Here is a 25899-nt window from a genome sequence, read left to right on the forward strand (position 1 = left end):
CTTCCTTCCATTGGTTCACCCCCCAAATGGCCACCACGGCCAGCGCTGTGCCGATCTGAAGCCAGGAGCCAGGTGCTTCTTCCTGGTCTCCCATGCGGGTGCAGGGGCCCAAGCACTTGGGCCATCCTCCACTGCCTTCCCGGGCCACAGCAGAGAGCTGGCCTGGAAGAGGAGCAACCGGGACAGAACCTGGCCCCGACCGGGACTAGAACCTGGGATGCCGGGGCTGCAGGCAGAGGATTAGCCTAGTGAGCCACTGCGCCAGCCCCCATGGCCTATTTTTTATTTTTTTGTGGCCTACGTTCTTCATCATTGACTTTATTCTTCAAAAATGTTAAAGATGCCATTCCTGCCTCCAAATAGGCCCTCAAAATGAACACAGTGGGTCAACTATCACTTTCATTGCGTTCTCCATGATACAAGTGTGTGTGTGTGTGTGTGTGTGTGTGAACACACATTGACTTTGAGGCATTCTTTTGTTTTATCAAAACTGGACCAAACTGCTATCATTTATCAATATCTCACATTGTATACTTAAAACATTTTGGAACTCGCGTATGTAACCGCTTTTTCTAGCATTCAATTGCACAGCATTCTACTCCCGCCCCCATCGTCGAAGGCTTTGTGGCCATTTATGTCTGCTACCTAACAAGCGTTACAATGAGTTCTTGGTCACGGGTCCATGCTTTTATCTCTATGGGCTGGATTCCTAGCAGTGGGGTTTCTAGGCTGAAAGGTTTCGTATTTCTGTTTTCGCTGTTTCTTGATTGCCCTCAGGAGGGCTGCGGCGAGTCCCGCTTACATCACCACCATCCCAAGGCCCTCTTCACCCAACACCCCTGCCACCAGCAGGGGCACCCGCTTACATCATCACCATCGCAAGGCCCTCTTCACCCAACACCCCTGCCACCAGCAGGGGCACCCGAGCCAGCCTTAGGGCAGAATGATGACTGTGGGCTCCTCTGGTGTCTGCTGGTGACCTGGTGGTGCCTTCCAGATCTCCAAGGAGGGGCTGGGCTGTGCAAAGCTTGGCCAGCATTTTGTTTAGCGCTTTCTTTCTGCACTTGAACTCCCTGTTGTCTGTAACACGTGAACCATTACTCGATCACAGTTCTTAAGACATTCTGTAACATTCAAAACTCTGGACATTTCACATCAAATTTTAATTTCTCTTGAAAATTGGAAACATATTTAACATTGGGCCCAAATTTCCCTCATGGCAACAGTCTGTTAGAGGTGAGTAGGGCTGCCCAATTTAGACAGGGTGTATGCTATCCAATTGGCCACACTCCTCACTACTCCTTACTGCCTCTCCAACTGTAAGCTCAGTGATCATTGCTAGCCAGCATGGCATCGTTTGCATTTGTACACCAAGATCCATCATTTCATACCTGCCTAATCCTTGCGGAGACTGGGTGTGTGATCGCTTCTTTAAAAAGAAAACAAGGCCGGCGCTGCGGCTCACTAGGCTAATCCTCCACCTTGTGGCGCCGGCACGCCGGGTTCTAGTCCCGGTCGGGGCGCTGGATTCTGTCCCGGTTGCCCTTCTTCCAGGCCAGCTCTCTGCTATGGCCAGGGAGTGCAGTGGAGGATGGCCCAAGTCCTTGGGCCCTGCACCCCATGGGAGACCAGGAAAAGCACCTGGCTCCTGCCATCGGATCAGCGCGGTGCGCCGGCCGCAGCGTGCTGGCCGCGGCGGCCATTGGAGGGTGAACCAACGGCAAAGGAAGACCTTTCTCTCTGTCTCTCTCTCTCACTGTCCACTCTGCCTGTCAAAAAAATAATAAAAAAAAAAGAAAACAAGCTGAGAGATCCACTGAAGGAGACTGAATTGAAGAGACCCACAGACGAGGAAGGAGCTCTTCTCAGGCCACCGCCCACATGTTAGCACGAGTCCTACCTCCCTTTGCAAAGTTCATGGCCTTTATCCCACTTCCGCCACCAAATATAAGACAATTACCCATGTAAATACGTAAGAACACAAGCTTAGCTAAGGAGATGGTAGCTGACCGGAGTGTTTAGGGAAAGAAGCCCAAGAGCAGTGTTCCTGAACTGAACGGTGTGTAGTATCAACTAAGGGAGATCCTGCAACGCTGACCCCTTGCCCTGACCTTCAGGGACCCTTGTCCAGTGGACCTGGGCTGCAGCTAGGGCTCCACATGCTCAAGGTCCTGAGTGGCTCTGTTGAGGACCACACTTGGAGACGGGGCATCCACTTAAGTAGCAGCTACGCCCACAACCGCAAATCCAATTCCAATTAGTTTTTGGATGCCATGAAGTATGGTTGCAGCTCAGGTTTGTAGGCAAAAGGTCCTGAACCCCAGTGGCCCCCGGGGTTTCCGGGACACTTACAGATCTGGGACTGGAGATGTACAAGGAAGCATCGCACACGATGCCGTAGCCCACGAGCCGCTCTCCAGGGAAGAGGGAGCTGGTGCTGACCGGTGAGATCAGGACCTCGGTGGTCTCGGGGAAGACCCACTCCACAGTCACATCACTCAAGACGGGGGCCATGGCCTTCTTCAAGGATTTGATCATCTGTGGGGCGGGATCAGAACATGGAGGGGCGGGGAGTGTGAGCAACGCTGGGAGGTGTGGAGACCACGTGGAAGGAACTTGGGGGGCGGGGGAGTGCAGGCACAGCAGCTGTGGGCGGCTCGCCTGGCAGTGGGAGCCCCTCTGTGCTTCTAGACTCCTAGACCGTCAGAGCTGGAGCCAATCTTTGCTGTCACCTTCTCTACCCTTCCCCAGGGCCCCCAGGCTGTGTCCACGCGTGGACGGGTGGTTTTCTTGAGAAAGTTAACTGGTTGCTCTGAGCCTCTGTTTCCCCTTCTGTTAAAGCGGGGAGCACCGTTGGAGGATTACCCATGCTATTGGATACTGAAACATCTAACACGCGGTAGGCGTTCAACAAGTGACGGCTGCGGTTTGGCACCACCTAGACCATTTCCGCAGAGGGACTGCAGACTACAGGAAATCGCTCGGACAGCTGGCAGCTCCAGACGCGCGCTCTCACACCTCCCGCTTAGCAGGACCAGGCGCGTTTGCTGCAAGGAAGGCAGCTTGGTGGTGGCTTCCTGTTGCAATGCCTTAGCTTTGGAGCCCAGACCACACCCCTTCCTGGAAGCCCCCCAGCCACTGACTGAGCTCAGAAGGGGTGCTAGTGCCCGGCTGTTTCAGCCCAATGCAGACTTCCTAACAGGCGGTCTTCACTGCAGGGCCCCCGACTCTGCGTCCTGGCCTGCAGGGCCTCCCCTTCTGCTGCCTCCTCTTTCGACTGTTGCAACCGCTGCCCCCGGGGACCTCCCCACTCTTAACCTCAGCTCTGCTGCTCTTCCTGGGGACCCTGGGTTGTGCTAAGGTTGGATTGTTTGTGCTAAACAGGTGGAGAACAGAGAGCAAACTGTAAGCTCCTCTGAGACCTTTACAGTCTTCTGAGCCGCTACTTGCCATCACCAGGAATGGGCTAGAAATGATCCCATTTCCCTAACGGTGGAGCTCCCTGAGAAGCCTCGGCCCTGCCCAGCCGGTGGATGGAGCCAGTAATCGGTGGCTGGAGACGCGTGTCTGGTGTCCTGGGACTGTGCCAAAGGTTTGCCTGCTCTGTGGCCTCCGCCCCAGGGACTGTTACCGGGGTGCGGTGAGGCGTAGTGGAGAGCTCAGATTCAGAGTGAAGTCCCAGCTCCACCGCTGAGCAGCCACTTGACCCGTCTGGGCCTCTGTAGTTCCCAGCACAGGAAGAGAGCAGGAGGCCCTCCCGCCTACCTTGGGTTGCAGCCGCTCCCCCTCCACCAGGAACTCAGCACTGCCCTTGGACACACACGCCAGCCCCTTCACCAGCCTGTGGCAGACGTTGGGTCCAATGCCAAAGCTATAGCACCTGGGGGGAGGGGAGAGAGGGCTGCTTTCGTCTCCTGGTGGGGAAGGGGACACAGCCTGGTCTGGCAGACCAGCTCGGAGCTGGCCTCAGCTTTGGGCAGCGTGAGGGAGAAGGCCAATGGGCCATCCATGGGCGCTCTTGCCCTGCACTCCCAGGGACAGGGAGCCTCTTCCTGGGGGCTCTTTGGGCCTGGGGTGCAAAGGTGTGGGTGAGCAGGCAGCGGGCCCCCGGCCTCCAGCCTGGGCTGACCTGGTCGAGAAGGCGTGGTTACGCATCAGCTCCAGAACCTTCCCGGTGTTGTTGACGACGCCGTCAGTGATCAAGAAGAGGAGCCGCGGGTGGCCTGGGTGCACTGGCTGCCGCACCACCCACTTGAGAGGGGAAAGGATGTTGGTGCCACCCATGTCAGCGCGCATTTTCTGGATGTTATCACAGGCCAGGGCCAGGCTTTCCTGCAGGAAAAGATCACAGCGGGGGCATGCGGTCCCCAGGGTCACCTGTGGCATGGAGCCCCTGAGCCACCCCGGATCTTAGCCCAGCCTCACTGGAGCTGACCCACGCTCCTGCCTGCATCCCTGCCCTGCCCACGGGAAGAACAGGCGGCATCTTGTTTGGTGCAGTTCTGCCCGGTGGGACCCTGTGCCAATGATGCCCGAGAGGCCACCGTTTGTGGGCCATTGATGGACTTGTTTCCTTTCTGGAGTCCTCTTTTTTTTTTTTTTTTGACAGGCAGAGTGGACAGTGAGAGAGAAAGGTCTTCCTTTGCCGTTGGTTCACCCTCCAATGGCCACCGCGGCAGGCGCATCGCGCTGATCTGATGGCAGGAGCCAGGTACTTATCCTGGTCTCCCATCGGGTGCAGGGCCCAAGCACTTGGGCCATCCTCCACTGGCCTCCCTGGCCACAGCAGAGAGCTGGCCTGGAAGAGGGGCAACCGGGACAGAATCCGGCGCCCCGACCAGGACTAGAACCCGGTGTGCCGGCGCCGCAAGGTGGAGGATTAGCCTAGTGAGCTGCGGCGCCGGCCCTCTGGAGTCCTCTTAACAAGTATAAGCAGCCCTGCAAGAGGCAGCACTCGATTCTTCAGCACCAATGAGGTGACCCTGTTTGCTAGCGGGAGGCGGGTCATGTGTTGGGAAGACCCCCAGGCCAGGAACTGTGAGACTTGAGCCCTGAGCCTGACTTGGCACTGACTCCCTGTGACACTTGGAGGAAGGCACTTCCCCAGTCTGGGACTCAGGTTCCCGTGGCCCCGGAACCAACTCTGGGGGACTCAGCTCGCTGAAGATGCCTGGCAGCAGATGGATGGCACTGCTCCACTTCCGATCCAGCTCCCTGCTAATGCACCTGGGAAGGCAGCAGAAGTGCTTGGGCCCCTGCACCTATGTGGGAGACCCAGATGGAGCTCTAGGCTCATGGTTTCTACTTGGCCCAGCCCGAGCTGTTGCAGCCATTTGGGGAATGAACCAGTGGAGGGAAGATCTGTCTCTCTCTCTGTCACTACCTTTCAAATAAGTAAGCCTTACAACGAAAAAAAGAATCTAGGGCCAGTGCTGTGGTGTAGCAGGTAAAGCCACCGCCTGCAGTGCCGGCATCCCATATGGGCACTGGTTCGAGTCCTGGCTGCTCCACTCCTGATCCAGCTCTCTGCTATGGCCTGGGAAAGCAGTAGAAGATGGCCCAAGTCCTTGGGTCCCTGCACCCACGTGGGAGACCCAGAAGAAACTCCTGGCTCCTGGCTTCGGATCGGCCCAGCTCAGGCTGTTGTGGCCATGTGGGAAGTGAACCAGAAGATGGAAGACCTCTCTTTCTCTCTCTCTGCCTCTACCTCTGTAACTCTGCCTTTTTAATAATAATAACAACAACAACAACAACAACAACAAAAAGCCAAAAACCAAAAACCAAAAAACAAGAGAATCTTAAAATCCTGAGCCAGCAAGACTAGGAATCCATCTGAAGGGAATAATTAAGGATGTCAGCAAAATCTATGATACAAAAATGACTAAATAGAAAAAGTGGCAACAATTTAAATGCCAACTGTGGAGTTTTGTGAAATCAACCTGACCTCTAGTGACGTACTAGGTGACTACTAACATTAGGTCACAGATGAATAGTCACTAGCATGCAAATAGGTTCATAATAGATTGTGGTGTTAGGAAAGCAGGTTGTGGAAGGGAGCGCAGGTTAGTCCTACCTACACAGGCCCACGCACAGAACCAGGGCCGCAAGGGCGGGCGGGCACCCTGCTCTCGCAGGCTTTTCTTCTTTATGGCCTGACTGATGCAATCACGAGAGATTCCAAACATTCTTTTTGATTGTCTAGACTTAAAAACCGTGGGATAGTACACATGTATTTTAAACACTCATAGAGTGGTTTTTAGTTGAAAAGGTGTCCCTATGTTCTCTCTTCCTCCCTCCCTTCCCCCCCCCCCCCCCCCCCCCGTCACTTCCTTCTTAGATCTGGGTAGGATGCTCTGGTTTCGCACGTGCTGCCGAGGCCACAGCCCGCTTGTTTCAGACAGCAGGTTGATCCTTAGCCCACTTCATGCCCACCCGGCCACCTGCTCACTCCCCTCCCCACCCCACTCACTTCTTCAGCTCAACCTTCCTAAGTCCTTTGTCCTCATGAGACAGAGACCTTAACGCATGGCAGGCCTAGGGCATGTCCTCTCTCTCTCTCTCTCTCTCTCCCCCTGGGCCCCTTCTCTGCACACACACAACTTGGCCCGATGCACTGTTTCATTATAATGAGTTTGAGATGTCAGGAAAAAGCCTCAGCAGAGAGAGCATCCCTCCCATTGGCCGTCCTGGCTGTGATCGGGGCTCCTCGGGGTGTGGCAGTGGCTGAGAGAGGTCCCAGGGTCCCCTCCTCCCTCCTCTGCTCCCCACCACCCACCACCCTCCCGGCCCCAGGCTTGACCCCTCCTTACCTCGTTGTAGTTCTGGCTAGAAGGGAAGAGAGTCTTAAATGTGGATCCAAAGCCAATGACATTGAAGAGGCAGGTTGGCATGAGGCTCTTCAGTGCCACCAGCATGGCATCCTGGCAGACAAGACGGGGGTTTGGGGATTCAGCTGGGAGTTGCTGCCTCTCTGCCACCACGCACCTCACCCCCAGCGCAGGAGCAGCCTCCAGAGGGGCCTCGTGCCCTCCATCTGCACCCAGCGCCTCCTCCTCCCGCACATCAGGAAACGTGCTGATGCTGCCCAGAGGCCGGAGCAAAGCCATCATCAGAGAGCTTCTTATCCATGCAGCGGGGCCCGCTTCTCGAAGCCATTCGATTCCGGCTGCCAGCTCCATTTCACCTCTCACTGACCCTCAGAGGTAGAGAGCAGGGGGCACCTGCTTCCTTCTGACAAAGCAAAATTGATGTCGAAGGGAGGGAAGTGGCCGGGGCAGGTCGTGCTGAGGACGGAACAGCTTCTGGCCCTCATCCAGGACCTTGGCCTGGGACTCAGTCGACATTCACCCCACCCCTAGGGACGGTTTCTCAGCTCACGTTTGCTGAGTGTACAGGGTGTACTTTTCCACGCACTGCTTCACTAATCTCCACAATAACCCCGACGGTGTCCTCATTTTATAGAAGAGAGGACGGAGGCACAGAGAGGTGGAGTGACTTCCTTCCCAGTGAGACAGCAGTAATGGAGCCAGGACTCAAACACATGTCATTTACCTCCACAGCCTGTGGACACTGGCGTCTTTGCTGAGAAAGCTATGCACCCCCAGGAGTCCCAGAGAAAGGCATATTGAAAAATAAAATGACCAAGAGGGAGGTGGAGGTGTTGGCAGAAGTGACGATGAGGAGGGTGGTGGTGATGGTGATGATACAATGACAAATGTTAGCGTCTACTGTGTGCTGCACATTGTGCCAAGCACTTGCTAGTAATTGTTGCATTTCATCTTTATAACATGTGCTATATATAGCACAGTGGTTAAGGAGAGTCCCTTTTCAGTTAAACACATCTGGGTTTAAATAACACCTTTACCATTACTAACTTGACCTTGGCTGATTATGTCATCCCTCTGCGCTGCACCCTGACACACAGTAAACATTCGTTATGTGGCAACTCTTGCCAACCCAATGAAGTTCATATCATAGCAGTACCCCTATTTTACAGCTAAGGAAACTGAGGCTCAAGAGGGTTAAGGAACTGTGCTGGATCACAGAACTTAAGAATAGGACCAAGACTTTCAAAGCACAGCTTCCGGGGCCAGCACTGAGATGTAGTGGGTAAAGCTACCACCTGCGACACCGGCATCCCATATGGGTGCCAGTTTAATTCCCGGCTGCTCCATTTTCAATCCAGCTCCTTGCTAATGGCCTGGGAAAGCTGCAGAGGATGGGCCAAGTGCTTGAGCCCCTGCAGCCATGTAGGAGACCCAGAAGAAGCTCCTGGCCCCACCCTGGTTGTTAGAACCATTGGGGGAGTGAATCAGCACATGGAAGTGTGTGCTCTCTCTCTCTGTCTCTCCCTCTCTCTCTTTCTCTGTCTCTGTAACACTACCTTTCAAATAAATAAATACTTTTTAAAAAAGTACATAGCCCAGATCTGTGTTCCTGTCTGTCCTGCCCTGGTACAGAGCTCAGGAACGAAGGCTTCCCCCCAACTCCCAAGTAGTTTATTGGTGGGAGGGATCTCAGCATGGCTTTGGGGAAACAAACCATTGTGCTCCAGGTTCTAGGACGAAACGCTCACAGCAGATTCTGGCCACTCTCACATCCTACTTACAGCCTCCCACGGGCACAGATCCACAGCCCTTCCCCCACCTTCCTCTGCAAACATCAGCATTAAACATTAGCACTGGCATCCTCTCCCTCTCTCTCTGTTGCTTGTGTCAATACATTCTGTGTCTTTACAAAGGAAGTCAATACCTGCTTATTTTTCCATTAGTCACTAATGCATATTTCTGCTAGCAGGAGACCGTGCTAGTCCACACAGATCATCTCTGCTCACACCTATTAGAATTTTAAGGGCATGGTTTTTGGCAGTGAGTGGCAGCTGAAGAATGAGACCAGCTGCAGGAAATTAAATTGGCTGAACTTGCCCCTCTGGCACATGCTGTTTGGATTTCTATTCTCTTCCTTCTCCCTAAGCACAGTGTTTCCTAAAATTTCAGTCCAATGGGCCACAATGAATGGCCCAAGCACCCGCCCCTCCCCCAGTGGGCTTACTGACCTTGGAGAGGAAGTGTGTGTGGCCCCGGTCATCTTTGTGGCTTTCTGTAAAAGGATCATGCTTAGTGGCATGGGGTACACCAATGCAAAGCCACTTGTGATGGGGTGACCTTGAGGTCAGTGAGCTGAACTGGAGAACAAGAGAGACTCCAAGGGAAAGGGGACTGACAGGAGAGCTAGATAAAATTGTTAGAGAATTCTAGAAGGCAAAGGTCTTTAGCTCAGGAAGTGGATTTACATTCACAAACTGACTCCATTTAAATGGTTGTTACTGCCTGAAAATCAGGATTAGAAAGATATTGAAGCTGAGTCCAGGCTCAGCTGGGAAAAAAACCAAAAAACAAAACAAAAAGAACGGTCATGATCAATTAGTGATGGCTGGGCTTAGGAGAGGGAAGCAGAGGGACTGTGACACGCATTTGCCCTCCCTGAATTAACGCTTCCTCTTGGTTTTAGAGACAAGACAAATGAAGCCCAGAGTGGAGATTCCATTGGTCCAAAGCCACACAGCAAATCAGTGGCAGAACCGGCCCTGGACCACAGGCATTGCTCTTTGTCTCGCAGCAGAAACGACATAATCTGAGAGGAGGCTTCTAAAGTGGAAGAGTATGTATGACTCCCATAAGCAATGTAAGGAAAATGAGCACCGAGGCAAGACAGAAGGTTGAGACTCTCACCAGCCCTGCGGACTTGGGAAAAGCATTTAGCCTCCTGGAGACTCAGTTTCTTCGCCTGGATAATGGAGAGGAAAGGCATGGAATGTTCCCTCACAGGTTCGTGGTTCCATGATGCTCTAGCGTAACTGGGGAGCTGTCTGGGAACTGTTCCTGGCTGTGCAGCAGAAGACAGATGATGGCCTTACAGGCCTGGTGCATGCTGCAGCACTCAGAACCCTGGACAGCTCCACACTCCGCTTCTCGCCTTTGACGCTGGACTAGGGTAGGGAGAAGGCACCATCCAGCCCACACCCATCCCAGAGTGAAGAGGACTCAAACCAGAACTTGGGTCTCATATACGAGTCCTCTGGTCATACTTTAAGGCAAAACCCAGTCCTGGAGAGACTGCAGAGATGGCTGGCATGGTAGTTCCACCTGGTAATGCCCCTCTCCTTGCTGAGCCTGTTGCCCTGGAAACAAGAGCTTGCTCCAGGGACAAACCAGGGTGCAGGATGGAATTTCAGGAGATAGCAGAGCCCCACTCCCTTCTCTCTTAACCCTTTGTTCTCCTGAAGTATGATCTTTTACTCAGTTCAACAAACAGACCAGGGCTTTGTTTGCATGAACACAGAGCTAGGCTCCACGGGGAGAGATGGATGAGAAAGACCTAGCCCTCTCCCTTATTGAGTTAACAATTCTACCCTTATTGAGTTCACAATTCTACCCTTACTGAGTTCACAATTCTACCCTTACTGAGTTCACAATTCTATCTGCACAGTGAAAACCAGAAGGGAGCATTGGGTAGCACCATAAGCAAGACAGTCTCTGGAGGGGGATGAACCGCTTCTGGTGGGTTGTGGGGCAGGAAGCCATCCCTCTCTCCCACCCTCCTGTGGAGCTCTCCTTTGCAGGGAGACCAGGCTGGCTCCCTTGCCCAGGAGCTCCTGGAGGGCAGCAGTTGTGTTTGCATCTGGCTGTCTTCCCAGAGGACCAAGCACAGGGCTTGGCACAGAGTAGGCATTTGGGAAAAGAGGAGCCCACTCTTTCCCATTGGACTTTACACATACTTGGTGGCAGGGGCCACACTCAGTGGCTCTCTGGTGTGGGGTGGTGAGAACTGTCAGGCAGATGTGGGTTTAATCTTGGACCACACTAGCTGTGTGACCTTGGGTAGGTGGCTAGGACCCCTAGGTTGAGCTTTCCCATTTGGAAAAGGTGACAGTAGGCCTAATTTCAGAGGGATACTGTCTGGATTAGATATCAAGCTGTGCTTTAAGTGCCCAGCACAGTAGCTGACAACCATAGCCTCCCCTCCCCCCAATGCTGGCTTCCCTCCTCTCCTCACTGTGCCCCTCTCCACCCAGTACCTGGTGAGGTGTCTTAGCCAGAGCACGCACACGGCTGATGTTTGTATAGTGAGAGGGACAAGAGTCAACAACTCTACCCTTTGTCAATGTATGACCATTCTGCCTCTTCTGCCTCTACTCACACACTTCAGCGTTTCATTTTGGGAGTAAATTCAGTGTAGGTGTCTTGATTTAAAAAGATTTTTTTAAAGATTGTTTCTTGGAACAAAAAGTGCTGGGGAAGCCCGGCAGGAACAGCACAGCCCCGGGTCAGGGGGCGAGGCCCTGGGAGTAGATGCCCACCTTGACACGGTGGATGTTGGTGCCACTCATGCTGCCACTCCGGTCGACCAGGAAGATGAACTCCCCGTGGCTCTTTCTCAGGTTTGGCTGGACGGACTGGAGGTCAGGACAGAAGTTGAGCATGATGACAGAATGGTGGGGAATGTCTTTGTGCAGGCGTTTCCGGATGATTTCTGTCTGGAGGAGAAAGGTAACCTCTGACTTTGGCAGACCAGGGGTGCTCTGGTCCCCATCCCTTACCAAGTCAGCATCCCCACTCCCACTCTGTAGACAGATGTCCTGGCTGAATGTCCTTGGCTCCTCTGGGAGCTGGACTTTCCCAGGTTTCAATGGCCAGCTCAGACTTTGCAGGCAGAAAGACTTGGCTGTGAATCCCAGCTCTGTCACCATCCAGCTGTGTGTGCCCTGGGCAAGCCCCTCTTCTAAGTCTGTTTTCACATTAAAATGGGGACAAATTGGGGCTGGCACTGTGGCGCAGTGGGTTAAGTCACCACCTGCAACACCAGCGTCCCATATTAGAGCCCCAGTTTGAGTTCTGGCTGCTCTGCTTCCAATCCAGCCTGCTGCTAATGAGCCTGGGAAAGCAGCAGAAGATGGCCCAAGTGCTCGGGTCTCTGTCAACCACATAGGAGACTTGGATGGAGTTCCAGACACCTGGCTTTGGCCTGACCTGGCCCCAGCCATTGTGGCCATCTGGGAAGTGAATCAGCAGATAGAAGACCTCTCTCTCTCTCTCTCTGACTTTCAAATCAACAAACAAACCTTTAACAAATACATAAATAAACCGGAGCACATGCAGCCATGTGTGAGGGCAGCTGTGAGGGTGCACACCAGGGAGAAGCCCACTTCCATTGAGTGCCAGCCTCTTGTGCTTTCCCACAGGGTGGAAGCAGCTCTGGCTTCTCTTGGCTGTGAACTTGATCTTGCTGGTTCACTGATTCCCTTCCACAGACACATCTCTACTCTTCCTTTCAGTTTTACCCAATTGGAAAGCCTTCCGCAGTCTCCTGGGTGGACTCAATCACTTGGCTTCCTCACCCATGAAGTGAGGACACGAGTCCACGCCTCACCGGGTTGTATGCCGTTAAGTGTCAAGGTGGAGGGCTGGGTGGGGGGAGGCGGGGGTCTCCCTAAGTGGCCCCCATGGCCATCGCAGCTGCTGCTCTTGTGTGTCCTGTGGGCCCAGGCACTTCTCGCAAGAGGGCGCCTTTGGGCTCCTACCTCTTCCTGCTACCTGACGGCAGGTCACACCTTCATCTCTTTTGCATCTCTGTGACTTAACGTGGAGCTGGGCTCAGAGCTGGATCCGTAAGCAGGAAGGCATCTGTGTTCTTTGTCTTTGTGTGACCTTGTGGCTACCTAAGGTCAGTTCTGCCCCAGAACAGTCCTTCTTGGAAGGCAGCTATCACCACTATATCACCAACACACACAAGGGCGGTCCTTCTCAGCCCTGTTCTGGCTCCACACGGAATCTCATGTCCTCCACGCTCCCTTGGGGCGCGCCCTCTCTCTCTTGCTCTCTCTCTCTTGCTCTCTCTCTCTCTTTCTGTCTCTGGGTGCATATGGGCTCTCTGTGGCTGTTTCTCAGTTTCTATTGGTTTGAGTCCCTTCCCCAACCCAACAGGTGGCACCACCTCCCACCTGGTTGATCAAACCATTGTACCTGCTCTTCTCTCTTACAGGTGCCTGTCCTACAGCAAAAACCCATCCTCACCTTGACCTCCCCTCTCTGCTGCCACTGCCACCTCCCAAGTTCAGGACAGGATCCCCTGCCAGACACGGCCTCTTCTTCCCCTGCCACCTCCCTGTGGTCTGGGTGATCATTTGTGTCCTTCTGTTGCTTCAGCCATGGCTTCCCCACAGGCCTCTCGGTACCAGGGCCTGCTGGAGCCCTGGGTGGCCTGAGCCCCGTCCGGCGACCCCCATCTCTACCCGCTCTGCTCCCCACATTCCAGCCTTGCTGGCCTTCATCTGTTCCCTACATGGGTCGCCAGTCTCCTGCTTCTCTCCGCTGTCTCCCAGTGCTCGCTTAACCACCCTCAGGTCTCCTGCTGGGGCAGGGGCTCCCTAAACGCCTGGCTGAGGGCACCCAGCACCCAGCGTCACCCTGTTCTCTGCCTTCACGGTGCCCCTCCGTCTCCACCCTGACCTTGCTCAGCTGTCTGGTCTGTCTCCCTGCTCTAGAATGAAGGCTCCATGAGGCCAGGGAGCGTGAGCCTGACACCCACTGAGCACTTGTGCACGCCCAGCAGGAAGAGGAGAGGCTGAATCTGTGTGGGTCTTTATTGTAATTATTATTTATTTATTTATTTGAGTTTATGTGAAGGGGAAGGAGAGCTCTTGCATGTACTTGATCACTCCCCAAATTCCTGTAACAGCTGTGGTCGGCAAAAGCCAGGGGCCAGGAACTCAGTGTGACACTCCCCTGTGGGCGGCAGGGGCCCAACTGCTTGAGCCACCACCTGCTACCTCCCGGGGTGCGCATTAGCAGGAAGGGGAATGGGAAGTGGAGCAGGACTCAAACCCGGGTACGCGATATGGGAGCGGGTGTCCCGAGTGGCGTGCTCACCGCTACGCCAGATGCCCAGAGTGTGGGCCTTGTTTGCCACTGACCCGTGTGTGCACATTTCTTATTTTCAGTCTCTGTCTTTGTCCCTCTCTGTAGCGCTGTCTCTTGTAGATAGTATCTCGCACTGTGTTATTTGTCCTCTTTTTGCTAAATCATGCTTTTTTGTGTCTTAAAAATGTATGTATTTTTTTTATTTGAGAAGCAAAGAGACAGAATGGGGTGGGGTGTGCATCCTGTTCTGTCTCATCCAGCACTCAAACGCAGGCATCACCACAGGGGATGCTGGCACCCCAAAAGTGGCACCTTCACCACTTGGCCGAATGGCAGCCCCCTAGATCACGCCTTCTGAGAGCACGCCCCACCCGCTCTCCTTGCCAAGGGATCTGCCCTTCCCTGCCACCTCCCACACTGAACCCCTTTGCCATGGGCCACGGTCCAGCCGGCGGTGACCGCTGCACCTGCCAGGGAGAGCAGCCACCTCCAGGAATCCAGTTTCTGCCCCTGAGAGGGACGGGTGGGTGGCCTGGCTGGGGATGCTGGCACGTCTCCTCGAGCTGCCATTACCCAGTTACAATGAACTTATCGTGCCGAGCAGCTGCGGTCAGCCCGGGGCTCAGGAGGATGCCATCTATTTGCATAATCAATCCGGTCCCCGAGCTAATGGATTTGAGGCTCAGCAGGCGGGGCAGCCAGCCCGGGGGCCGAGGAGACCCGTTGCCCTCGGCTGCGCACGCGCTGCGGTTCTGAGAGCTTGGTGCCATCCCCGGCATTGCCAGTCCCTGTCCCGGGAGCCCGGCTCCAGCTTCTTCTCCCAAGTGACTCATCCCCAGGAGGGCAGGTGCTTCCAGGAGGTCTCTAACCACACTTTCCTCGCCACTGCCCACTCGCCAGCTCCTGACGACAAGGGCTGGGGATTTCAGCTCAATGGAAAAGTGGGTTCTAGTTGCTCAGCCTGGCTGTGCCAAGGAGAACTCTCAGGACAGTGGCCCTTCCCTCCCTTCGCTATCTTTGGGTGCTGACCCTCGGTTTTCTCATCGAAGAAGGGGGCCAAGAGAAAGCAGCACGCCATCTCTCAGAAACCTGTCCAGGCCCTCAGGACCACGCTGGAGCGGGCACCAGGCTCGCTCCCATCCCCATGCCCACCCCTCATCCTTTAGCTCTGTGAGCTGGGAACCTTTTTCTCAGGCCTGACCAGCTCTGCCCATATCCTCTATGTAAGAGCGAGCGAGGACCCACGAGAGGAGGAGCAGGGGGCCCCTCCTGCAGAGGGGAAGGGAGGCCCGGAGGGAAAGGGGGTGCTGAGCTGGGAGGGCACCCGCAGCTGCAGGCTCTCAGCAGCCTCTTGTGGACGCAATGCCTGCTTCTGCCACTGCTGCACCTGCTGCCCAGCTCAGCCACAGCGGAGGTGTTAGCCGCAGGTGAGCTGGCAGGAGGCGGGTGCTTGCTACACCCGGGAGTCCCCTTCCCAGCTGCCCTGCAGTGCCCTAGCCTCGGAAAGCAGCGCCTCCTGCCCAGGCTCTGCCACCACTTTCCGGGTGACCTGGAATGGGCCGCGTCCCTCAGCCTCCCCACTGGCTCCGGGCAGAGCGTGTTTCCGGTGCCAGCCTCGCCCTGCCACCATCACTCACCTTCCGCTCGGCGCTGCTGTCTTTCTTTGTCCCTTTGATGAAGTCTGTCCTCCCCTTCAGGTGCTGGTCAAACTCTCCCAGGGTCATGTCCCCTTTCTCCATCAGGACATGGGGCATGTGGGGCTCTGCAGACATGAGATTGACACCTGGCACTTGTTCAGGGGCGCAGGGAGATGCCAGGGGCCTCGCTTTAGGGGGCGAGAACTTCACGCCCAGCTGGAAGGAGGGGCTGGAGTCTCTGCCTGCAGCCATGGAGGGGTGGGGCAGACTCTTTAGCTGGGAGGTAGGAGAGCCCTGTGGCCACCAGTGATTCCATTGCCTGTTCTGGGCCTCAATTGTTTTGTCTGCAAAATGGGCGTGGGACTGAACTAAGCACTCTGATCTTTTCGGGTGCTGATGTCTCCTGGATTCTTAGACAAAGAGTTGCTCCCTGAGGTTACAGGGGCTGCCAGAGACTTCCTGAACTTGGCCTTCAAAGACCCTCTGCTTAGCTGGTCTGGGACAAAACGCCCCAGACGGAGGATGAGACCTGGGGCCTCTGGTCTGCCCGTGAGAGTCCAGTTTCCCAGGAGCCAAGTGGTGGGTCTCCTCCCCTGTGGCCTTGTGGGCGAGGCCACACGCTGCAGCCCACAGGGTCGGCCCCCACCCTCCCACAGGCAGCCCAGGGCCCGCGACGGGCACCGTACCGCTAGGGTGGATGAGGATCTCCACGGGCCTGTCGAAGGTGTGTTTGTTGGCCAAGGTGATGATGATGCTCTTGGCCGAGCGGGCAGAGGGGGCGGCGTCGGCCCGGATCTCGTGTGTAGGACTCTCCACTCCTGAGTGGCCCAGCAAGGAAAGGAAGGGAGGAGAGGATAGGCTCAGAGGGCACAGGAGCTCAGCCCAGGCCAGAGACCCCATCAGAGGTCCCTAACCTGCCGTGTGAGCATGGGCACGTGGCCTCTGCTTCCCCCGCTGTAAAATGTGGGCTTAGGAGGACCGTGTCTGATGGCCCTTCTGGTCCTGACTTCAGCTCTGGTAAAGTCGGAGGTGCCGCTGCCTCCCAGGGCCCACAGAGTGCCCGTCCTGGCCCCACACAGACACGGAGAGCTCAGCTCCATCTGGGGCCACCTTTTTTTGTGTGTGTGTGGGTGCGTCACATGTGCGTCTCACGTTGGAAGGCAACATGGCATTAGGAGAACGCACACAAGAGACAGGCGACATCACAGAACCCTTGCAAAGGCCCGAGCGGGCTGGGGAGGAACCATCAGAGAAACCGCCATGGGGGGCGGAGTCTGCTTTTAAATGTCCTTCTCAGGACACATCCCAGAACCTCTGGGTGGAGCCTAGGCTGCCTTTGTTTGGAAAGATCCCCAAACGCGAAGCAGGAAGCAGATTTGTGGCTGCAGCCTCCTGAAGGTGACCAAGAACCCCTGTTCCCTGGCGCCCGGGTCCCTCTGGAAGCCACTGGCTGTAGGAGGAGGGGCTCACCTTCTGGCCGCTTGCTGGGAGAGTGGGAACATTTCACTTCGCTCTGGGCAAGGGGGCTCCCCAGCCCTCCCCTTTCTCTCCATCTCGGGAGCTTTGGGTCGAAAGCCCTGCTCTCCCTGGGGCTTCTTTTGGAGCCCCCATGCTCCGCCCACCGTGGGTAGCCCCCTCTCACCGGCCAGCAGACAAGGCCCACGGATCTCCAGCTGGAAGTTGAAGTCGTACTCCATGGGGTTGGACACGTCGGTGTCCAGCAGGGTTGCCAGGCACAGCTTGTTCCAGGAGTCCAGGGCCCGGGAGCCGAAGCAATGCTTGTCTTTGCTGGAGAGAGAGAGCCGAGAGGAGGAGGAGGAGAGGTAGCCGGGGCAGAGGCAGGGGCGGGGGGCGAGGGGCATGAGAGGACCAGGGTGGGGGCCGTGTCTGAGGCCTTCCTCCCACCCCAGACCCTTGTTCTCCTACTCAACTTGACCCCAGGAAGAGCCTAGACTCAAAGGCACAGCTGTCTCTGAGAAGCACCTGCGATGGGCCAGGCCCCAGGCCCTGCGCACCACAGCGCCCACTCACCGTTCTCTCTGCAGCGTCGGGAGGAAGGGATCAGGGCCCCCACTGCTGTGGAGCGACCGAGCCTCAGCAAGGCCAGCGGCCGGCTCAGGTTCCTCAACCAGGCCCCGGGGGGACCTCGCTTCTCGGCCCAGGTGTGCCTAGCTCTCTGTGGAAATGGCTTGCCCTGTGTCACGGCACGGCACGTCTCTCTATCTGTGAGCTGGGAGCCCTCCCACACATCCCCTCTCTTCAAATGTCCCTGCTCAGTGGGGACCACGCCTGCACGGCTGTCTTGAGGATGCTCAGCTGGTAAAGCCGCCACCTGTGGTGCTGGCATCCCATCTGGCTGCCAGTTCGAGTCCTGGCTGATCCATTTCTGATCCAGCTCCCTGCTAATGTGCCTGGGAAAGCTGTATAGGATGCCCCATGTGCTTGGACACCTGTACCCACATGGGAGACCCAGGAGAAGCTCCTGGCTCCTGGGTTTGGCCTGGTCCAGCTCTAACTGTTGCAGCCATTTAGGGAGCAGACCAGTGGATGGAAGATCTCTTCTCTTTGTCGCTCCCTCTCTCTCTGTAACTCTGCTTTTCAGATAAATAAATAAATCTTAAAAGAAATTATCTGCCGGCTGATGAATGCTCAAGCCTCCAGGCCCCCTTTCTCTGCACCCTCCACCCCGTCTCTGAATCTGCTCTGTCCCCACCCCCTCACAGGCCCACATTCTAAGGTCTTGGAAATACAACACTACATGTAATTTCACTTCCTTGTGCAATTCACGCTGGCACTTGGGTGTGTTTTAAAGGGATGAGATTGCGTTACATTTTGAATCTCATTCAATTTCTCCCTACCCCCACTCCCCACCCCACCCCACCCCAGGGCGTCGTGTTAAGTTCGGGCGGGCAGCTGCAGACCCAAGTCCTTAATGCCGGTGGTGCACCTGCTGGCACTTCTGTGACAAGGCGCTTGTTTGCCCCTGCGTCTGCAGGTCGCACCACTGCAGACGGCCTCTGTGATGGCAAACGACCTTCCCTGGGGTGGGGGCATGTGTGGAGTGGGGGCATGGGTGGAGTGTGGCCGGGGTGGCTGCCCCAGCTCCCACGCCCATCGGAGTGAACAACAGTGCCCTGTCGCCTGCGGCTTCACTCCCTCTCTGCGGCCCCGGGTTTTCATTTGGCTTTGCGGCACCCTCTGTGAGGGACACAGGAGCCAGGGCAGGCTTTGTGTGTCTGTCACTGAGAACTGTGGGGCGGGGTGGGCGGCCATGAGCTCTCCAGGACGCACTCAGGGCCTCCGGAGCCACTTGTCCCCGGATCTGCCGAGGTCCTGAGCCTCCCGGCCTCTCAAACGCACAAGGGCTGTGCCAGCGGCAGAGCTCATGACAGCACCCTGGTCTGAGGCTGGTCACGTGTCTTCACCCTGTCCTCCGAGCCCTACACGAGCTGACTCCGCCCCGTGCCTCTGACCTCTCTCCTCGCCTCTGCCACCTGCAAGAGTCACCGTAGCCATCGCGCGCCCCCACCGCCGTGCTGGCTTCCCTGCTCTTCTCTCCGCCCTTCCTCCCGAGGACTCCCATGGCTCTCTGTCATTCAGGGCTGGCCCCAGCTGTCGCCCAAGCCTCGGCAGTGCCAGCTACAATAGTCATCCCCGTCTGCTCCCCCCTGTCCCGAGGGCACTTGTTTTCACAGAAAATGGCCTCAGCTGGAGGCGCCTCAGGCTGTGATCGTCTCCTTTTCCTTCCACCCGACCCGGGCGTCCAGAGAAGCCGCTGTCCTGGCACTGGACTCCTTGATGGTTTTGGGAGAAACCCACAAGCTTTGCCAAGGTCAAGGGCAGGCTCATGGAGTGTCATCTGCACTTCCGTTCCTCCCGGGGGCCTGTCCTTGCTACCTCAGGACCTCTGCCCAGCTCTGCTCACCTGCAGGACTGCTCCTGTCTGTGCCTACGTCCTCCTCCTGGCCTGATCCCCTACACTCTCAGCTCCATGAGCTTCTGCCTTGTTGTGCTTTTCCCGTCACTAATTACGCATTCCAGCATGTGAACAACGAGGTATGCTTTAGCTGTGTTATCAGTTGGATAATATCTTTTACCAAGTTCCCGAGGGGCAGGAACCACATGAGCTTCGTTTTCTCTCTATCCCTAATGCCCAGCCCAGTTTGCAGCACATAGTAGGTGCTCAGAAAACATCTCCTGGGGCCAGCATTGCGGTGTGGCAAGTTAAGCCACCACCAGCCACGCCTGCATCCCATAGGAGCACCGGCTGGAATCCCGGCTGCTCCCCTTGCGATCCAGCTCCCTGTTAATATGCCTGGGAAAACGGCAGAAGATGATGGCCCAAGCACTTGGGCCCCTGCCACCCATGTGGGAAACCCAGATGGAGCTCCTGGCTCCTGGCTTCAGCCTGGCCCAGCCCTGCCACGGGAGTCATCTGGGGTCTGAACCAGCGATGGAAGCTCTCTCTCTCCTACCCTGTCACTCTGCATTTCAAATAAATGAAACAGGTATTTTTTAAAAAGCAAATCTCTCTTGAGCAAATTAATAAGCAAGCCATGGAAACACTGATCCCAAGCCATCCAAACTGTAGACACAGAGGCCAGTACCAACCAAGGGGCACTTCAGGGAGACTCTTAAGTGGCCAAGCACTGGGCAGGAGAAGGGCATATTGCCGAGAAGTGGTACAGAGGGCACCGCCTCAGCCTCTCCCCCTGCCTCCTCCACCCCGCGCCCTGCTGCCCCCACCCCATTGACTCTGCCCACCTGAGACCCCGGCCCGGGCGCTGGCCTGGGCAGGACCTTCTTACCCCTGGGCTTGCTGGGTGGAGAGGCTGGCGCTCTTGGTGCAGAAATGGGGCACGGTGGGGGCACAGACCGCGGGCAGGAGGACCCTGACGGCCCCGCTGGGCAGCGTCGGGAGCTCCGAGGAGGTGCTGATGAAGATGACGACGTTCTCCATGGGGGCGATGGTCCCCAGGTTGACCACAAACAGCATGCGCTCCAAATCCTCGTCCAAGGCCACCTTTCCCGGTGTGCAGGAATGAGGGGCGATGGACACCCCCTCTTGCAGAATGTTCCCTAAGTGCCAGGCTAAGGTCAGGGGACGTGCACTTTTACCTCCGGTCCCCTCTAACTTGCTGGGGGCCGGGATGAGCAGCCCCGTTTTTCTGGAGGGAAAGCCGAGGCTCAACGTGGGCGCGCGACCTGCTCGAGTCACTCAGCGAATATCTAACTTGTGGACCGGGTTCTGAGCCCACGCGGGTCTGATTCCGGGCCTGTGTGCTCCCCACTGCACCTAGCTGGCAGCCAGGCAGGAATTCCCAATAGAGGGTCACCTTCCCATCCCCCACACCCCACCCGCACCCCCGGACCTAAACGGAAGCACCCCCACTTCTGGGAGCCACACCTTTCTCATGCCCTATCCTTCCATGGGACAGGCCCATGCCCTCCTCATCCTGCCAGTCTCAACCCCCACCAAGCCCTCTGCCAGCCCCCCTCCCCACAACAGAGCCTCTGGCGCCCTCTCCTAGGAACACTTCTTGGGCGTGCCCCCGCCTGCTCCCTCCCTCCCCAGGTGAGTGCTACTGAAATCAGATTCTTGGCCGCGCTGAGATTAGGTGAACCGACCTCGCTGATGGGTCCAGGCCCTGGCTCTGCCATGAGCATGCTGTGTGGCCTCGAGCCGGTCCCTCCCCCTCTCTCAGCCTCGACTTCCAGGGTGGCAGACCCTGCGCTTTGAGCGCTTACGGTGCCGTAACTGCTCTCTCTGGGCGTGTTGGCCAGCTTGGGCACGGGGTGGGCAGAATTCCTTATTCTGTTTCCAGACGAGATGAGCTCCTTAAGGAGACTCCCTTGTGAGTAACAAGGCTGAGAGGCGGCCCGGCTCTGGGCTGCTCTTCTTCCCCGAAGGCCGTCTTAGGCGCCCTGTGGTTGCCTCCCTGCCTTTGCGACCCACTGCACTCTCCAGGTGAGATCAGGAAGAGTTACCTCCATTTTACAGACTACAACGCTGAGGTTCAGAGAGGTTACTTATTGGCCCAGTGCCACACAGCAGTCCAGCTCAGGGGTTCCTGACTCGAGGCCAGCACTCTCTCCCCTATGCCTTGCTGCCCTTGCAGTCTGCTCCGGGCTACAGCCCCGGCGGCCCCCAGCCGGGCTCAGGTGCTGCCCTGGCCCTTCGGGTCTCCTTACCTGTGACAGTGGCTGGTCGGACCCTGGAGGTTTCAAGCTGGCCACTCTCCAGCTTAGCTTTGTCCTTGATCTGCACCGTCACCACCCGGTTGGCAATGGCCGCCTCAAAGCCTATCACTGTTGTGTGCTCATCCAGTGGGTACACGAAGAGGCCTGTGGGAGCAGGGCCTGGTGTTGTGGGGTGCCCTGCCCCACCCTGAACACCCCACTTCTGGACAGAGGGCCCCAAAGCCTCTGAGAGGGTGGAGCGCTCTCCCTCTGGGCCAGGTAGGCGCGTTTGGGACTGTCCAATCAGCTCTTACTTGGCAGGTGCGCAGGGCTGGAGCGGCTGGACCTGCTGACTTGCTGAGAGACAGACTGGATCTGTTTTACAGGCCTAACAGAACGCTCCTGTGTGGCACATCCCACCCATGGGCACCAGTGTGCCCCCTGCAGCACGGAGGGCTGGGGCTGCGGAGGAAGTAGACTAGAGTTCAAGTCTGAGCCCCGCCTCCTGTTCTGTCCAGGCAGCCTTGGAGGAGAAGTTTCACTTCTCGGAGCCTCACAGGCTTTGTCTGCCAGATGGGAATGAAAGTGCCAACTCCAAGGCCCTGGGAGAACGGGAGAAGCGGCCGCCACGTGGGAAGCCGTGCGCCCCCAGGGAGGGCCCAGTGCTTTTACATCTGCTCTACAGCCGTACTCCAGCTCGGAGAACAAGTGCATCTCTTGCGGGCCGGAGTTGTGGTGCAGTGGGTTACGTCCCACTGGGGACACTTGCGTCCCAGAATGGAGCGCTGGTTCGAGTCCTGGCTGCTCTGCTTCTGACCCGGCTCCCTGCTGATGCGCCTGGGACCAAGGAAGGTGGCCCAAGTATTTTGATCCCTGCTACCCATGTGGGAGACCCGGATGATGTTCTAGACCCCTGACTTTGGCTTGGCCCAGCCCTGGCTGTTGTGACCATTTGGGGAGTGAACCAGCAGATGGAAGATCTATCTCTCTGTCTCTCTCTCTCTTTCAAATAAATAAAACACAGCTCTTTTTTATTGTTTCAAGAAAACCAATTTGGAGTCAGTGCCTGGGGCACGGTCCAAGGGTCTGCGTCATCTCTTAGTAGCTTCTGGGTGATGCTGATGGCTCAGGAACCACATGGGGAGCACCGAGATCTTACCTGATCTGCTCTCTCAGGCAGGAACAGAACAACACTGGGCACGGTGAGCCCTCCCCAAACCCTGACTTCCTGGGCAAGCCTCAGTGAAATGGGCAGTTTGCTCCTTCTGCGTGGAAAGCCCGAGAGAGGGCTGTCTCCAGGCTGCGCAGTAACTTGGCCTCCGGGGGCCCCGGCGGGCCCCGTTTTCAGTCGCCCTCTCTAGCTTTGCTCGGAGCAGTGGGGCCGTCGGCCCTGCCTGGGTGATTTCAGAGATGAGTTTCTGGGCAGGTGCTTTCTGGCCGGGTCGGCCCCCGGAGCAGCCCTGGACCCAGCTTCCAGATCCCCAGGCGGGGATGTAGGTTGGTAACCAAAGAACAGGCATTTGATGGTTAGGAGGCCCCATCTCTGCAGACGAGCAGGGATCCCTGGCCAGAACCAGCCTCGCCGGCACCCTCTCGGCCACCTCCCCGTGGAAGGAGGGGTGCCTGACACAAAAACTCCTGGAGGCACCCATCCGCCTGTCCATCCATCCACATGCCTGCTTCCTGCACTGATGACTCACGGTCACAGCTGCTCACCGTCCACACTGCCCTCCCCCCTGCATTACCTCATCTGCCCCCACCACCCCCGGAGCCCAGACTGGCAGAGAGAGCATCCTGACCCTGAGAGGGACAGTGGCTTCCTCAAGATCACAGGAACAAGAGCCACTCCTGCTGGACTGGCCACGCCCATTCTCTCCCGAGTCGCAGGCTCCCTGGACAAAGTGTGGGACATGTACCTCGTGGGATGGCCGGACAGATCAGACACTTGGCTGGGGCTGAGCCCAAACCTCTCCGGCTCCCATCCGGAGCCTTCCTGTGGTTAGCCGTGAGGCCTGCTGGGCAGAAGTGGAACCTTATTTACAGATGAGGCTCTGAGAGGTTGTTGACTTGCCATGTCAATCAGGTAACAAATGGCAGGACAGGGACTCTGGGGGGTGCCCAGGGAGCCCCCCCTGGGGTTCTTACCTTGGAAGGGCTGAGACTCCAGGTTGCCATAGGTGAGGGAGGCGGTCAGGCCCAGGGCGTAGCCACTGACGAAGGAGGTGACGTCGGACGCCGTGAGGGGCAGGGCCGCTCCTGTGATGAGGTTCAGCAGGCCGGGCATCCCGCCGGCTACTCAGCCTTCAGAGCCTGCAGGAGACAGGAAAGGTGGGGGGTAGGGAGAGCCCCCTCACCTGTCCCCAGCCCAGTCTCCCCATTTTGGACCCCTCCCCCCCCGCCCCCCCGAGCAATCACAGCATCATTCTCTTCATTTTTCCCAAGGGCTTCCCAGTGAATGACCTCATGAAAACCCCCAATCATGGGACAGGAGAAGTGGCCAGTCTCTTTCTTCCCATTTCCCAGATAGAGAAACTGAGGCCGGAGGATAGGTGATCTGCTGAGATTCTCTCAACAGGTTGGGGCTAGAGCCCAAGCAGCCTCCCATCCAACCAGGAATTCTCCTCCCACCCCCACCACCGCTCCCGGCGTGCAGGCCAGGAACCTGGGGTCACTCCTGGCACCTCTTCCTCCATACTCCACACCCAGTCCATTGCTAAAGATTTCTTTTGGGGTAAAAGATGCCCTTGGATTGTGCAGGTCTTCCCTGCTCTGCCGCCATGCCCGCCTGAGCCGTGGCTGCTAATTTGAATCCCCGCAGAGTCCATTCCCCACACCGTGGGCTGCACCAGCGCAACAATGCACAGATCCTACAGTCCCCACCCGCTCCCACCAGCCCCTTCCACCCACCGACAGCTTCCGGTTGCTTCCTGGACAGAGACCAGCCTCCACAACTATCACTGCCATGGTCCCATTCTTCAGCAGTGTCCGGCTCTCTCGGCCTTGGGACTTGCCACTCTCCCTGGGTGGCTCCACCCCGCCCCCCAACCCCCTTGTTCCGGTAGTGACGTCCTGCGCATGCATCAGACCCCTGTGTGCCCACCCCCCCCCCCCCCCGGCGCCATCTACAGGGCCAAGTTCACCTATGCTGCGCACTGCTGTCCACCTGTGCTGGTGCGCTGGGTTGTGCGAGTTCATTCTGCTATTGTCTGTCATCCCGAGGTGGGATGCCCTACGCGGGTGGCTGTGGGCCGTGGCTACCTCCGTGTGCTGAATGAAGGAATGGGTGGCTTCACTCCCTCCAGCCCGAAGGCCTCCCAGGCCCTTCCCAGGACCACGCATGCGTGATTCGTCAGGCGCTGGTTAACGATGCTCTCAGGGTCCTGAGACCCGCGCCAGCACCTTTCAGGGACAGAGTGGGGGTGGAAAGCCCATGAGGGCTGTGGGACCCAAGTCTTTGATGGGCTTCTCCCCGCCAGGCGGGAGCCTCCACCTGCTGGTAGCCTGGGGCCATTTATTTGCAAGGCTGATCAATGAATGCCCATGACTCCATCCTTCCAAAAAAGAGGACTCGTCCCCTCGGGTCCTCTTCCTGTCCCCTGAGATCCTCTGGGCTCCCTGCACCTGCCAGGACTGCCGCATCCTTTTAATTATGTTCTCCCGGGTGGCTCCGGCCCAGACAGCTCTCGGCCGGGTTTATCTCCCGTCAGGTGGAGTGACAGCTGAGATAAGAGCCAAGAGGAGGTGGCCGGCTTCCCAGCCTCCTTCTCTGGGGAGTTCTCAGGCTCTTTGGCCAGCGGAGGCCTGGCTCCTCTCGGTGGGCTCGGAACGAGACGGCAGAGTTCCTTTTCCGACCCTCCATCCTGCTCTCTTGCTCCTCATCCCAGCTCATTCCCATCCGGAAAGCTGATTGGAGAACACAGTTAGGGAGCCAGCCCCGCTACGGTGGTGGGCTGGGACCTAGCTTGCATCCATGGAGGAGTGGAGTTTTGCCAGGGGCATCCGGTCCCAGCCAGTGATCCCCCATGGCCCTGCCCAGGGGTGGGGCTTGGGCTGGCGAGGGCTGATAGCCAGAGTTAGAGGTGGTTGCAGAGTTACCTTTAGGTGCCGTGCGACCTACTCGGTGCACATTTCCATCAGTTCTGCCAGTGCCGAGAAGCACCTGC

The 25899-nt window shown here is 57.0% G+C and overlaps 1 protein-coding gene across 3 annotated transcripts in view; it reads right to left on the minus strand.

The window, feature by feature from the left end:
• The window catches only part of VWA5B1 (von Willebrand factor A domain containing 5B1), a 49832-nt gene that overhangs the window by 20099 nt on the left and 3834 nt on the right, over positions 1 to 25899 (minus strand). The window contains exons 1-12 of one of the 3 annotated variants that reach the window (XM_051856752.2): positions 24877 to 25179; positions 23882 to 24046; positions 21749 to 21901; positions 20365 to 20635; positions 17199 to 17344; positions 16243 to 16374; positions 15557 to 15681; positions 11360 to 11536; positions 6810 to 6920; positions 4130 to 4332; positions 3766 to 3880; positions 2353 to 2538 (exon numbers count right to left, since the gene is read on the minus strand). In XM_051856752.2, the coding sequence (XP_051712712.2) occupies positions 2353 to 2538; positions 3766 to 3880; positions 4130 to 4332; positions 6810 to 6920; positions 11360 to 11536; positions 15557 to 15681; positions 16243 to 16374; positions 17199 to 17344; positions 20365 to 20635; positions 21749 to 21901; positions 23882 to 24020 (1758 nt within the window). In that variant the 5' untranslated portion in view covers positions 24021 to 24046; positions 24877 to 25179. Of the gene's footprint in view, positions 1 to 2352; positions 2539 to 3765; positions 3881 to 4129; positions 4333 to 6809; positions 6921 to 11359; positions 11537 to 15556; positions 15682 to 16242; positions 16375 to 17198; positions 17345 to 20364; positions 20636 to 21748; positions 21902 to 23881; positions 24047 to 24876; positions 25180 to 25899 lie in introns of those variants that run through there. The other 2 variants (XM_008265773.3, XM_051856754.2) reach the window with 2 other exon arrangements.

Source organism: Oryctolagus cuniculus, chromosome 7, assembly GCF_964237555.1.
Source record: "Oryctolagus cuniculus chromosome 7, mOryCun1.1, whole genome shotgun sequence".
NCBI lineage: Eukaryota > Metazoa > Chordata > Mammalia > Lagomorpha > Leporidae > Oryctolagus > Oryctolagus cuniculus.